Source organism: Vombatus ursinus, unplaced genomic scaffold (assembly GCF_900497805.2).
Source record: "Vombatus ursinus unplaced genomic scaffold, bare-nosed wombat genome assembly UNPS02014813.1, whole genome shotgun sequence".
Taxonomy (NCBI): Eukaryota; Metazoa; Chordata; class Mammalia; order Diprotodontia; family Vombatidae; genus Vombatus; species Vombatus ursinus.
The window spans coordinates 28,781,644-28,797,290 of record NW_020954591.1 but is presented as its reverse complement, the minus strand read 5'-3'; the positions used below and the strand labels follow the sequence as shown (position 1 = coordinate 28,797,290).

At 36.6% G+C, this 15,647-nt stretch overlaps 1 protein-coding gene across 1 annotated transcript in view; it reads left to right on the top strand.

Moving 5' to 3' along the window:
• APLP2 (amyloid beta precursor like protein 2) overlaps positions 1–15,647 on the top strand; it is a 91,168-nt gene that overhangs the window by 54,114 nt on the left and 21,407 nt on the right. Inside the window, exons 3-4 of the mRNA XM_027877556.1 lie at positions 765–894; positions 14,773–14,885. Of these exons, the coding sequence (XP_027733357.1) occupies positions 765–894; positions 14,773–14,885 (243 nt within the window). The remainder of the gene's footprint in view (positions 1–764; positions 895–14,772; positions 14,886–15,647) is intronic.

Below are 15,647 nucleotides of genomic sequence, written 5' to 3'. Positions count from 1 at the left end.
TTTCTTTCTTTTTTTTTTTTTTTTGCCTAATGCTAGTTTTCTTTCAAATCTTTATAGAGGTTATTTGCCTTTGTGCCTTCCCAATGTTAGTGTGAATGTTGTCTAATGTTGCTTTGCCAAAAAAAATCATTGGTTACTGATGTAACTCTTTCCCAAATTTGTATCCTCCTGTTCTTTTTTCAAGACATATCTTAAGCACCACTTTGTGTGTGTGTGTGTGTGTGTGTGTGTGTGTGTGTGAGAGAGAGAGAGAGAGAGAAAGAAAATCGGGGTTAAGTGACTTGCCCAGAGTCACACAGCTAGTGAGTGTTATGTGTCTGAGGTCAAATTTAAACTCGGGTCCTTCTGACTCCAAGGCCTGTGATCTATCCACTACACCACCTAGTTGCCCCCTTAAGCACCACTTTCTATACAAATCTTTTCCTATTAATCCCTGAAACTCTGATTACCATCTCCTCAGTTGCCTTGTATTTATGATCTTCATAGTTGTTCTACATATGCTAAATTTATGTAACTGTTCTTTCCCCAATAGGTTGTAAATTCCTTGAGAGTAGGGATTTTTTCTTCTTAGTTTTTGTATCTGCATTACCTTTGTAGATGGACGTTGTTTGAAAGTAGGGGTCTGACGTACAGAACTTAAGGGCATATTGAAAAGAGGTGGAAAGGCTCTGTTTCTGTGGCATCTTGCTCTAGATTTGTGTGCTTTGAATGTCCATCTTCCAAGGTGGTTGATAGTTTCTCTTCTTCCTCCTTCGCCTTGATAGATGTATCCAGAGCTTGAGATCACCAATGTGATGGAAGCAAACAAACGGGTTGTGATTGACAACTGGTGCAAGAAAGGCAAGAAGCAGTGCAAGCCTCGCTCTCACATTGTTATTCCCTACAAGTGCATTGGTGAGCATTTTTTTTCTGCTTATATACTATTGTTTAAGCTTTCCTGCTCTTGGAGGGGAAAGTTGAGTGTAATCTTTGTTTTGCGGCAGATCTTGATACCTGGCTTCCCTTTCCAGAGTATTTTAATTCTGAGTCTTTGCAGTTAAAACAAACAGATTGCTTCCTTTTTGTGGTACTAAGTAGCCATATTACCCTTAAAACAATCTGGTTATGTCCCCAGATTTGTTTGAGCCTAAAGTCTTAGAGTAACACATAGATTTTCTTTGGTCAAATCAGCATTCTAACATGTTTTTTGTATGGAAGGAGGAGACATATCTGCCGTAGAGGGTGTTGCCCCATGTGAAATACTGTAGGTTAAGGTATTTGTGACTTTTTGAAACTGATTAGCTACTTTTTTTTTAAAGCAGGACCGTAACTTTTTGTTTATAGGGAAATAGGATTGTTGCTTTAAGTGCTCAGTTGATGTATACCATCTCATCATTCATCTTCTGAAATAACTTCATTGCATTTACCATGTTTATAGTCTGATTTGAGAATTAATCTTAAAAACTAGAGTAGTGAAAATTATTTTTTACATAATAGGGGGATGAGAAATTCAACAGGTATAAGTAGCAGTTTGTTTTATTTAATGCGTATTGAATGGTGAAGGGAGGTGAGAAGTTTGAAGAAGATAATAGACCTGAGTTTTCATTAGTTCATAGTACATTTTTCTGCCTACAAACATTTTAAATAACATCACCATCAGAGTTTTAGGAGAGCTACAACTAACAAGCCAATTTTGTGTAAACATATGTGGGCCGTAGATATTAGTCCAGTAACATTTGCTAATTTTGCACAAATTTCTAACTTGCTTCAACAAGTCCTTTTTCGGCTGGGGTGGGAGGAGTTGTCTCTGATGATTCTGCAGAAAGATGATTTTTAACAACACTACAAATTGTATTTGTCTTGACGTTTGTACCTACTTTAAACAATGTAACAAGATGACTTTTTGTTCGTGATGATTACCTTGAAATACTGCTAACTGTATACTAGCAGTTAAAAAGAGAAAAGATTTGAATGCAAACTTGCATACAGCAAAACATTTTGCCTTCTCAGTCTACTTGCCAAATGCTGTAACATGAGTTTGAGTTTTTCAAATTGTTGAAAGTCCTGCTAAAGTCATTATACAGTAGTTTATCCATTGGAGATGACCCTGAGTTCTTAATGGTTCTTTATGCCAGCAGACTGTAAGCTCTGGCAGATTGTGTTAAGATGGTAAGGCTTGGAGTAAGGACCCAGACAGTATCAACTAAAGAACAGCTTTAGTTAAGGTAGAGAGGCTCATTGCCAGGTTGCCTAATGACATATTGGGCAATAGCATTTATTCAAGGTCACCTACCAAGTCAGAGATAGTTTATGGTCTGTCTCAGAAATGACAGATTTTTCAAGCAACAGTCATAGAGCCAAATAGTGGTGCTGTCCAAGAAAATGCATAAAAGGCATCTTTCTGTTTTAGAGTTAGACGCCCCTAATCTTTTTGCTTTATGATCATTAAACAGAGTACTAGACAGATTAATTTCTTTAGGCCTGTATATTGTCAGTAGTTAGAACTTGCTCAGAGGTAATGGGATAATTGGTGCAATCACTGAAGACCCCAAGAACTTGAGTTAGGGGAAAAGGGTGCTGACTGGTTGGTTGTTTCAGACTCCTAATCAACAAATCTTAAGCAACTCTAGGAATAACACCAAGAAAGAAAAAAGGGAATACTAAGTGCTTTTATAGCTAGTCCATCCCCTTCTAATCCAAGGCATGAAGGATGGGGTCAGCAAACTAGAATATGATGGCAAGAACACCATTTTCCTCTCTACCCATTATGTCTTATGTTATTCCTTTCAGATTTCTCATTTACCCCGGGCCTCTCTTTGCTCTTCTGAAAACGAGGAGGGGATAAGAGGACTAATGATTTATTAAGGTCACATCTAACTCTCAATACTATGATCTATCCACTTTTTCTTCTCCTGAGTTTCTTCAGAACAGCATTTGTTCCTGAATCCTTCAGTAGAAATGTTAGTGGAGTGATTTTACCTAGTGGAATAATGATTATTGTGCGATTTCAAATAACCAATAATTATGAGGGGTTTCTTTAGTAGATCTTCCTGGTGAAGTTTTTGGAATTTCTCCATGGAATCCTAGGATCCTACAAGGTATCATTTATTGGTTCCCTTGAATGAAGGAGGATTGCTCCTGACACTGGTTGGGAAAGGTTTCCCCATCTAGGCTCAGTACAATAGCCAGTACAACCTAGGCACTGATGACAGTTCAGAATCCTGTGTTCTTTATATTAGTGTCTTCTAACTACCAGCCATATTTGTATTCCTTAGAAAGATAAGAAAGTAGTATTTAATAGAATAGGATATACTGCTTTTTCTAATGAGATAATGTGCATCTCTGTTAAGAGCCATCAGAGCCTATTAGGATCAGTTTTTCCTATTCCTTTGTAACTTTGGGCTGTCCTTTTTTCACTTGAACCTTTTGTATTATAGTATTTCACACTGTACTATTATTATATTATTTCTGAACTTCTGTTATTTCTAAACTTGTCTATCTTGTGAATTATAAGCTCATTGAAGGCAGTGAAAGTCTTCATTCATTTTTATATCCTCTCCTTGGTATCTAGTATAATGCTTTATGTGTAGTTGATCTTCAGTAAAAGTGTTTTTAGATCATAATGAATTTACCCTTGGTGTTCAAACTGCTCTTTGGACTAGCCTTTCAGTGGACTGGCAGTGATTGTGGTTATTTCTGAAAAACCTAAAGGTATTGATAGTGGAAAGAAATAAGTGGAAGAATAGAGGGAAAAAGGTCGAGAAAGATGAGGATGGAGAAAAGCTATGCTTGATAGGCAGAATACCTCTAGCAGTCAATTTGGGTGCCACAAATTGTTTACCTCAGCTTTAAAGTATTGATTTTGCTAGGTTTAGACTTCTTTTTTTCTTTTTTTACCCATAATTTTTTTTATTAACAAATTTATTTATTTTTAGTTTTCAACATTTACTTCCACAAGATTTTGAGTTCCAAATTTTCACCCCATCTCGCCCCTTCCCCCACCCCAAGATGCCATGCATTCTGAATACCCCTTCCCCTAGTCTGCCTTCTCTTCTCCCTCCCCCCTTCTCTTATCCCCTTCCTCTTCTATTTTCCTGGAGGGTAGGATAGATTTCTATACCCCATTTCCTGTATTTCTTATTTCCCAGTTGCATGTAAAAACATTTTTTTTTAAGAATGTGTTTTTAAAACTTTGGGTTCCAAATTTTCTCCTTTCCTCCCTCCCCACCCACCCTCATTGAAAAGGCTAGCAACTCAATATAGGTTATACATGTGTAGTTATGCAAAACACTTCCATAGTAGACATGCTGTGAAAAACTAACTCTATTTCCCTTAATCCTATCCTGCTCCCCCATTTATTCTATTCTTTCTTTTGACCCTGTCCCTCCTCAGAAGCATTTGCTTCTGATTACCCCCTTTCCCAATATTCCTTCTTCTCTATCATCCCCCTACTCTCTTGTCCCTTTCCCCCCCTATTTTCCTGTAGGGTAAGACAGATTTCCATACTGAATTGAGTGTGTATGTTATTCCCTCCTTAAGTCAAATCCTATGAGAATAAGATTCACTCATTCCCTCTCACCTTCCCCCGTTTCCCCTCCACTGTAAGAGCCTTTTCTTTTTTGTTTTTTGTGAGATAATTTACCCTGTTCTACCTCTCCCTTTCTCCTTCTCCTAGTATAATCCTCTCTCACCCCTTAATTTTATTCTCCAGATATGATCCCTTCATCTTCAACTCACCCTGTGCCCTCTATCTATCTGTCTGTCTATCTATCTATCTATCTGTCTGTCTGTCTGTCTGTCTATCTATCTATCTATCTATCCACACACATATATATATATAATTTTTCCCTCCAACTACCCTAATACTGACAAGGTCTCATGAGTTACAAATATCATCTTTCCATGCAGGAATGTAAACAGTTCAACCTTAATAAGTCTCTTATGATTTCTCTTTCCTGTTTACCTCTTCATGTTCCATTTGAGTCTTGTATTTGAAAGTCATATTTTCTATTCAGCTCTGGTCTTTTCATCAAGAATGCTTGAAAGTCCTGTATTTCACTGAATGACCATTTTTTCCCCTGAAGAATTATACTCAGTTTTGCTGGGTAGGTGATTCTTGGTTGTAATCCTATCTCCTTTGCCCTCTGGAATATGATATTCCATGCCCTGCAGTCCCTTAATGTGGAAGCTGCTAAATCTTGTGTTATCCTGATTGTGTTTCCACAGTATTTGAATTGTTTCTCTCTGTCTGCTTGCAATATTTTCTCCTTGACCTGGGAGCTCTGGAATTTGGCTACAATATTCCTAGGAGTTTTCCTTTGGGGATCTCTTTCAGGAGGAGATCAGTGGATTCTTTCAATTTCTGTTTTGCCCTCTGGTTCTAAAATATCAGGGCAGTTTTCCTTGATAATTTCTTGGAAGATAATGTCTAGGCTCTTTTTTTTTTTTTTTTTGATCATGGCTTTCAGATAGTCCAATAATTTTTAAATTCTTTCTCCTGGATCTATTTTCCATGTCTGTTGTTTCTCCAATGAGATATTTTACATTGTTTTCTAATTTTTCATTCTTTTGGATTTGTTTTACAGTGTCTTGATTTTTCATAAAGTCACTAGCTTCCAATTGCTGTATTCTAATTTTTAAGGAAGTATTTTCTTCAGTAATCTTTTGGACTTCCTTTTCCATTTGTCCAATTTTGATTTTTAGGGCATTCTTCTCTTCATTGGCTTTTTGGACCTCTTTTACCATTTGGATTAGGCTATTTTTTAAGGTATTATTTTCTTCAGTATTTTTTTGGGTCTCCTTTAGCAAGCTGTTGACTTGTTTCTCATGATTTTCTTGAATCACTCTCAGTTTTTCCTCTCCTTTCTTACTTACTTCTCAGAATCCCTTTTGAGCTCTTCCAAGGCCTGGGACTGATTCATATTTTTCTTGGAGGCTTTGGATGTAGGAGCTCTGACTTTGTTTTCTTCTTCTGGTTGTATGTTTTCTTCTTCTGGTTGTATGTTTTGATCTTCTTTGTCACCAAAGTAAGATAATATAGTCTGACTCTTTTTGCGCTGCTTACTCATGTTTCTAGCCAATAGTCTGCTTCCAATGTGGAGAATATACTGTCCCAAGCTTCGGGGGTTTGTACAGCTGTTTTCAGAGATACTCCTAGGGACCTGTAAATTTTCAGTCCTTCCAAGGTGGTATGATAAGGGGTGAGGTGTTTCCTCTTCACCGCCACAACAAGCTCCACCATGCCAGCACTCCTCCTAGCCCCAGGACCCCACCTCAGAACTGTGACCCAGATCCAAGCATGGGCAGAGCAATAGATTCCTGCCTCAGCTCTGGCAAAGAGATCCCTGCAGTCCTCCTCTGATCAGCCACTTGATTCCCCCTCAGTTTGTGGGCCAGAAGCTCAGGAGGCAGCCGCAGCCCCAGAAGCCCCACTCTGGACTTGCAGCTGAGACCTAGCTTCTTCTCTCACTGAAGTCACAGACTTTTCCCACTGACCTTCTAAGTTGTCTTTGGCATTCTTGGGTTGAGAAGTCTGGAAACTGTCACAGCTGCCTGCGATTCAGTCCTAAGAGGCCTGCTTCAGGTTCGCTGTGGCCTGTGTGCCCACGCCACCCACGCCACACTGTGTTCCTCTCCCCACCTGGCGAGATATACCTTTCCGATTAACCATCCAAGTTGTCTTGGGCTGGAAATTTGTTTCACTCTGTCTTTTTGTGGGTTCTCCTACTTTAGAATTTGTTTAGAGCCATTATTTAATAGGTATTTGGAGGGATTTGGGGGAGAGCTCAAGCAAGTCACTGCTTTCACGCCACCATTTTGGCTCCGCCCCACCCTAGGTTTAGACTTTTTGAAATATTGCCTTGATCACCAAGCTTGAAAGTGGTTTAAGGACATTGATAACTGATATGGCTGAACTATCGAAGTGTTGTATGATAGATCTTTTTTTCTCTTCTCTAATCATGAAGTTTTTTCCCCACTATACCTGAAGGAGTGCTAAATGCTCTGCAGTAAAACTGTTTGGAATCACATTTTAAATTACTATATTTCAGGTAGAAGTTTTAATTCAGCACTTAATAATGACCTTTATCATTTCCCAAATTTCCAGTAGTCATCTCCTGTTGAATTATATTAGTAAAAAATAATAGAATGGTAGAAGTGGTGATAGTGGGTCAGATATATGAAAAAGCAAAAGTTTGTTTATTGAAAAGATGTTATTTAGAAATGCTTTCTAAAGCATTGATTTATTGGCTAGGAAAGTAGGCTTGCATGTATGTGTAATATAAACCTTCGTGATCTTCTAATAAATGCTTCTGAATTGGTTTGTAGGTTTTTTATAAAAGCCCAGTTGCATCTGTCTTTTGGGATAATTAATTTTAAAGCCCATTAAAACTGATCCTAGAAACAATGAAATACCAATTTTTAACAAGTATGATTTGGTGTCTTTAGGACAGCTGAACTATAAATTAAAGATTTCATTCTTTTTTTTTTTTTTTTTTTTTGGCTAGGCAATGGGGTTAAGTGACTTGCCCACGGTCACGGCTAGTTAAGTGTTACATGTCTGAGGCCGGATTTGAACTGAGGTCCTCCTGACTCCAGGGCTGGTTCTCTATCCACTGCCCCATAAAGATTTTGTTCTTAACTGGATTTTATTGAGCCATTTAAAAATGTTCTGTGAAATTTAAATTTACTATACTATAGAAAACTGGAACCTTGAGGCCCAGTTGATTTTATAGAAAGTAAGTATTTTTTGGTGAGAATTTGTTCTCAAATGCAGGCTGTTTAAAAACTGCCCCCAGTGCATATTCCCAGGAAAGAGAAACTCTTTCATTCTTTTCTGGAGTTGGACTGATCTTTGAGAAACTGGATACTTTTAAAGTGGGACAGCCAAGAACAAGACTGCCTTATATTCACCTTCTTGGGCTTCACTATCAGAGTAGAAATTGGAAATTTTGGGAGTGGGAGACAGTGTTTTGTCATTGAAAAAAGTTTTCGCACCCAGATAAAGAGAAAAACTCCAGATCCTTGTTAACCCACTACTGTGCCTCATAGATGCTGACAATACAAACACAACAGAGAAGTGAAAACTGAATATAAGTTGTGTAATTATATGCTTCTAGCGTAAATTAAAATACTAATGACATTCATGCCACATTTTCATGTGGTTCACTTTTTTAGACTGATGAAAAGAAATAGTGTTAAATTTATGTTGTACTGTGAATTATTGAGCCTTTTGCAGCTTTTATCTTGTGATTTTTCACTTTTTAGACCATAACTATTATCTTATTGCCAATTAGAACCAGGATTATGTTGCTTTTTATATAAACTTTGTGGCTTACATAGTTCTAAATTCATCCTATCACATAAAACCTTTCACAAAACTTAAAACAGAATTCTTCTGTCTGGTGAATCTTAACCTCTTTTTTCATAGAACAATCTGAGTAAGCATTCAACAAAGATAATCAGAAATTTGAAACTTGAGTCCTGTATGGAATTAAAATTGATTGTGGAAATGGATTTCTTTGAGTAAATTTTCAAAGTTCTTCCAAATATGTCATATAAACTTCTCTTAGCTTGCACAGAGCAGCTGTGATTGATCCAGTAAATTATTATAAGTTGATTGTGTTTAAGCTTACAGTTGGTGTAGAGTAAATATTTAATTTTTACAGTATTATTCATGAGAGATAGCACAGCTTAATGATTTGAGAGCTGGCCTTAGAGTCAGGAACACCCAGGTTTAAATCCTGCCTCTGACACAGACTGGTCGTGTGAGATCTTTGGGAAGGCTGCATAGTTTTTTAGTGGTTGGCAATCTTTTTTGATTACATACTCCTGTCAGTTTAAAAAAAAATGCATATTTACTCATGCATCTGTTTATAAACAAATGCATTTATTTATTAATTATACACATGTACAGCTGTACTAATAATTGTGTATAGTGTAAAACCCATACAAAAAACAGAAAATTTTAAAAATTAGGTAAGGATAAAAAAAATTGATCCTAGAGTAAATGGGCTTAGGGGAACCTAACTGGAGTTTCTTGAGTAAGGAAGTGACATCTTTGGACCCACATTTTAGGAAAGTCATTTTGGTAGCTCTTTGGAGGATCAGTGGGGGTAGGGTAGTGACTTATGGCAAGGAGACCAATTTGGGGAAATAGTTTCAGATTGAGAGCCTGAACTACGAGAGCATTCTCTATATCATTAGAGGGAAAAAGAGACAGATGTGGAGTTATAGAAATTGCAGGGTTTGATGAATAGCTAAGTTGAAAACTTAGGTGATAGAGTGGTTGGTGGCACCCTTAATAGAAATAGAAAAAGGATGGGTTGTATAGAGAACATCCAGTGTAAAATGTATAATAGGCTATTGAGGGTATCAGATTGAAGCTCAGGGAAGCTATTAAAGGGATTAAGACTGGATATATAGATCTGAGAATCCTCTGCATAGAGAAGAAAATTAAATCCATGGGAACTGATGAAGTTTCTAAGTGAGAGTGCACAGAGAGATGGGGACCAAGAATACAGAACTTTGGGGCTCTTTCTTAGTTAGGGGCCATGATGTGTAGATAATTATCAGCTAGGGAAATGGGATAAAATTGTCAGACAGGGTTGGAGAACCAAGAGAAAGGCAGGAAAAGAAAGAGCATCCAGGAGAAAGACATGACCAATGGCATAAAATGTAGCAGAAAGATTTTTTTAATATTGAGAAAAAATGACCATCGCATTTGGTGAACAAAAAGATTAGTGGTAACTTTGAAGGAGACAGCTTCAGTTTACTGAAGAATTAGAAATTGGGAGGGGAGAAAATTAAGAAGAAAGGAGAATGGAAGGATTGTAGTGCCTTCCAATGAAATAGAAAAGCTTGTGGAGAAAGATAATATAATGGAATCCCGGCTGTACCTATTCATCTTGTACTATTCTCTGAAAATGGAAAATCATAAACAAATTTAATTAGAGGAATAATTACCTTTCAGATCTATGGATAGGGGAAGTGTTCATAAAATGGACAGTTTTGATTACATAAAATCATGAAATTTTTGTATAAACAAAAGCAGTACGTTTAAGATTAGAAGGAAAAAAATTTATCTGGGAAAAATCATTGTGGCAAATTTTCCTGATGAGGGAGGAAGATGATAAGCATTTATGTAATGCCTACTTTTTCCAGTTACTGTTTGTGGTAAGATTTTTACAAATATTATCTCATTTGATCCTCACAAATCCAGCCCACCATACCACCCAGTTGCCTCTTAAAAATCTAATATCCAAGATTACGTATCCTTGAGACGAATGAGAACTGATTCAAATATATAAGAATAAGGGCCAGTCCCCAGTTGAAAAAGGGCCAAAGTATGTGAACAGGCAATTTTCAACGGAAGAAATCCAAACTGTCTATGATTATATGAAAAAATGTTCCAAATCACTCAGAGGAATGCAAATTAAAGTAACTCTAGATTCCACCTCACACCCATCAGATCTGACAAAGTTGACAAAAGGAGGATAATGCAAATGTTTAAAAGGGCTATGGTAAGTTAGGCATACTAATGCTTTGTTGGAGCTGTGAATTGGTCTGTCGTTTCTGCAAAGCCATTTGGAAAAAGCTATTAAAATGTTCATACTCTTTGACCAAGCATTGATTGCTAAAAATAAAAAATGAAGGGACTGCCCATCAACAGGGGAGTGGCTAAACAAAGTATGATGTATATTTATAATGGAATGTTACTGGGCCATAAGAAATGATGAAACTTTCATAGACAGTTTCAAGGAAACCTTGGAGGGGTTGTATGATTAGAGTCAGGCGAACAGAGCCAGAAAAGCAATTTATATACATGTATATATGTGTATGTGCCCCAAAAAACAAAACAAAACAAAACAAAACCCCCCCCAAACACAACAAACCACATTAACCATATCCCCACCCCCCCAATTTTGCTTCAGTCAGCACTTTGACTCCATCAGCTCTTTATCTGCAGATGAATAGCATGTTTTGTCATATTAGTCCTTTGTTGTTTTGTTTGGTCATTGTGTTGATTAGAGTTACTATGTCTTTCAAAGCTGACCATCTCTATAATTTTCTTGTTACTGGGTAAATTGTTTTGCTTCTGCTTAGTTCACTTTGCATTAGTTGAAGTCTTAAAGATTCTTCTGAAGCCACCTCCCCCCTTTTCTTTTCTTTTTTCTTTTCTTTTTTTGTGAGGCAATGGGGGTTAAGTGACTTGCCCAGGGTCACACAGTAAGTTTCAAGTGTCTGAAGTGAGATTTGAACTCAGATCCTCCTGACTCCAAGACCAGAGCTCTCTCTACTGTGCCACTTAGCTGGACCTTCCCTTATCATTTCTTACAGCACAGTAGTATTACATCACCTTCACCATAACTTGTTCAGCTATTCCCACTTAATGAACATCCCCTCAGTTTACAGTTTTTTGTTTTGTTTTGTTTTTTTGCTAAAAAGAACTACTATAAATACATTTGTAAATTTGAGTTCTTTCTCTCTTTGATCTATTTGTGGTATAGACCTAGTAGCAGTTATTACAGAGTCAAAGGGTATGTACAGTGTGATAGTTTTAAGGGTATAGTTCCAAATTGCATTCAAGAATGACTGGACCAATTCACATCTCCATCCAAGAGTGCATTAAAAAACCAGTTTTCCCATAGCCCCAGCAACATTTTTTTTTTCTTCCATTTTCTCCACTTGGATCCACAATATTATATAGATAGACAATTTTGAAATGTGTAAGAACTCTGGTTGAGTTCTTACTCTGTAAGGATCTCTGCAAGAATTCCAGAGGACCTATGATGAAGTATGATAACATGACTTTGCCAACATGAGAATTTGTTTTGCTTGACTATGCATATTTGTTACAAGCACTATGTTTTTGTTTTTTGTTTTTGTTTTTTTCAAGGGGTAGGTGGGAGGTTAAGGGAATATATTCTTGTTGAATGGAGGTGTGGGGAGTAATCAGTAAATATAAAAACAAAAAAGATTCTGTTTTGCAGAGAATATATTCACCTGCATTAGTAAAGGAATTTCTGCCTCCCAGTAGTTCTCTGTGCCATTAAATTCACATATACTATCTTGAATCCCTATCCATGTTCAAAACCAAAACTATGAAAGTAAAGTTGGTGAGCACAGACTTTGAAAATGATTGACAAACTGGGCTATGATCTTAGATCTAACTGGACCAGTTGGACTCGAGTTACTTTTGTCCTTCCTTTTTTGTAAGCCACTTCCCCACCCTCCATCCCTTCTTGTTTTTACAGGAGCTATTTGTTAGCACGTAAGAAAAGTACTTCATTAATGTTGAAAGATTTTTGTTTCTTATTCTGAACTTCACAAACATGAATATTTTTCTACATCGAAAGAACAGAAAGAATATGTTGATAAAATTGTCTTATTATTTCATTACTTACAACTTGGGGTTTTTAGAGTAGTACTAAATTTAGCATATTAGTTCCTGTTTGTTTCCCTTTGAACCTACTTCTCTTTTGTGCATTAAAAAAAATACTTAATGGACTATGCAGTATTTCTTCTTTTGGTGTCACTATTACTATCCTCTGCTTCAAGTTCTTAATTATCTTCAATTTGTTTTTATTTACAGTGTTGGTGCTAATTGTGTATGTTGTTCTGATCTGTCCTACCCTGTATTCTTATCCTAGTTTTCCCAAGTTTCTCTAATCCATTCCTTGGCATTTTTATGATACAACAAAATACTAATGCATTCATGTAAAAAGATTTGTTCACTTATTCCCCAGTTTCCACTTGTCAACTAGGAAAAAAAGTACTTACCATGAATATTTTTGTTGAAAAAAAAGTACTTATGAATATTTTTGTATGTCGATCCTTTTTCTTTTTTCCTTGGTGTTTCCTGGAGTATACGCCTAGTGGTGGTATTGCTAGATCAAAGGGTATTCACAATTCACTGAATTTTTTGAGTGTAGTTCTAGACTTTCTTTTGGAATGACCGTATCACTTCACAGCTCTTTTAGGAGTACCAAAAGTGTGCTTTTTCGAATTTTTACAACCAGTCTCTCTGATAAAGGCCTCATTTCTAAAATATATAGAGAATTAAGTCAAATTTATAAGAATATAAGTCATTCCCCAATTGATAAATGGTCAAAGGATATCAACAGGCAGTTTTCAGATGAAGAAATTAAAGCCATCTATAGTCATATGAAAAAATGCTCTAAATCACTATTGATTAGAGAAATGCAAATCAAAACAACTCTGAGGGTACCACATCACAACTGTCAGATTGGCCAAGATGACAAAACAGGAAAATGATAAATTTTAGAGAAGATGTGGGAAAATTGGAACACTAATGCATTGTTGGTGGAGTTCTGAAATGATCCAACCATTTTGGAGAGCAAAGGGCTATAAAAGTGTGCATGCCCTTTGACCCAGCAATAGCACTTCTAGGGCTATATCTCCAAGAGATTATACAAATGGGGCAAGGACCCACATGTACAAAAATATTCATAGCAGCTCTTTTTGTGGTGGCAAAGAATTGGAAATTGAGAGAATGCCCATAAATTGGGGAATAGCTGAGCAAGTTGTGGAATATGAATGTAATGGAATACTATTGTGCTATAAGAAATGATGAACAGGCTGACTTCAGAAAAACCTGGAAAGACTTGTATGGTTTGATTCTGAGTGAAGTGAGCAGAACCACAAGAACGTTGTGCAATGACTAGTATTGATAAACTTAACCTTTCTCGCAATACAAGGATCTAAGACATCTCTAAAGGCCTTGTGATGGAAAATGCTATCCACATGCAAAGAAAGAATTATGGAATTTGAATGCAGATCAAAGCATACTATTTGTAATTTTTTTTTCCTCTTCTGTTGTGTTTTGTTTCCTCTTTCTGGTGATTCCTCCTATTGGTTTTAATTCTTACTTGCAACATCACTAATGTGAAAATATGTTTAATAGGAATGTGTATGTATTGCCTATATCAGATTGTGCGCCGTCTTGGGGGGGGTGGTTGGGAGGAAGGGGGAGAAAAAATTTAAACTCAAAAGCATATGGAAGTGATTATTGATAAATCAAAGTAAATGAATAAAAGTGAAGGGATGCCCTCAGCATTTGTCATTTTCCTTTTTTTTTTGGTCATCTTTGGCAGTCTGATGGATGTGAGGTAGAACCTCATAGCAGTTGTAATTTGCATTTTTTTTTTATAATTTGGGGTATTTTTCATATTGTTTTCAATGCCTTTTGAGAAGTACCAGTTTATATCTTTTGCACCATTTATTATGGAATAGGTCAGTTCCCTAGGTAAATTTTGAGCATTAATCTTTTGTCAGAGTTAATTGCTGCAAAGTTTTTTGTCCCTCTATTTCACTGTTTTCTTTTTGGTTCTAGCTGTACTAATCTTGTTTGTGCAAAGGCTATTAGTTTTCCTGTAATCAAAATTGTCCATTTTGTCTACTTGGATCCTTTCTCTCCCTTATTCACCCAAGAAATTTCTCTATTCCTAGTAACAAAAAGTATCTCCTTTCTTGCTCTTTAATTAGTTGATGATGTGGCCTTTTATATTTGGTACCTATATCCATTTTGAGCTTATCATGGCATTTGGTGTGAGAGGTTGGTTGAGATCTAAATTTTGCTAGACTAGCAAAGTCACTTGAAACCAGTTTATTTTGGGGTGGCTGTGGAGTGCAAAGTAATTTTTAAATGAATTAGTAATAGAAGTGTCATTAATCCTATAATAGCCCTGAGTATTTGTGCTTTCTTGGTAGATTATTTTTATCAACAGATTTGAAGAGCAAATTTGCCTCTGATAATCCTTTTTCTTTTTTCAGTGGGTGAATTTGTGAGTGATGTTCTGCTGGTCCCAGAGAGGTGTCAGTTTTTCCATAAAGAAAAAACAGATGTGTGCGAGTATCACCAACACTGGCATGCTGTAACAAAAGAGGTAAAAAAAAGACATAAAGCTAGGTGAAAATGGGAAATATGAGTACTTAAGTTATTATTTTGTACTTGAGTTATTATTTTTGTCATGTTATGAATATTCTAGGCACGAAAAGAAAAATTCGTAAACTTTGTCAGTTGGTCAGTGTGTGTACTAGTTGGTCAGTGGTGGCATGCTGGGCATATACCAGATCTATGATTGATAGGTTGTTGAAGTTCAGCGATGACTGTTCAGTGCCTGGCAAACATTAGGTCCTTAATAAATGCACATTAGCTGACTGACAAGTGATAGCCACTAATAGGAAGTATGTTACAGTATTTGTATAGGTAGCAATGGAAATCTTGTTTCATGTTCCTGTTTTGCTAAAGTGAAAAATAAAACAAACCCTGATTGTAGACATTTATCCTATACTAAACTATTACAAAGTTTGAGAATCTCCCTAAATGATAGGCACAAAGCTTTACCTTTATATGGCAGGAAGAAAGCTTTGAGTGTGGGTGTTGCATACATATTTCAACGTTAACTTGTTCAGAATAACATAAATTATTGTGCGTTTTAGGAAATTCATAGAAGCAGGTACAGTGGAAAGAGTCTTGGACTTAGAGGATTTGAGTTGAAATTATGGCTGTGCCTGTAAATTGTTTTGTGACCTTAGTCAAGTCCATTTTGCCTCTCCAGGCTTCAGTTTTCTTTTTTGCTTTAAAAACAGCATTAAAGAGCAGGTTGGACCTAGATGGTCAATCTCCAGGGTTCCTCTAGCTCTCG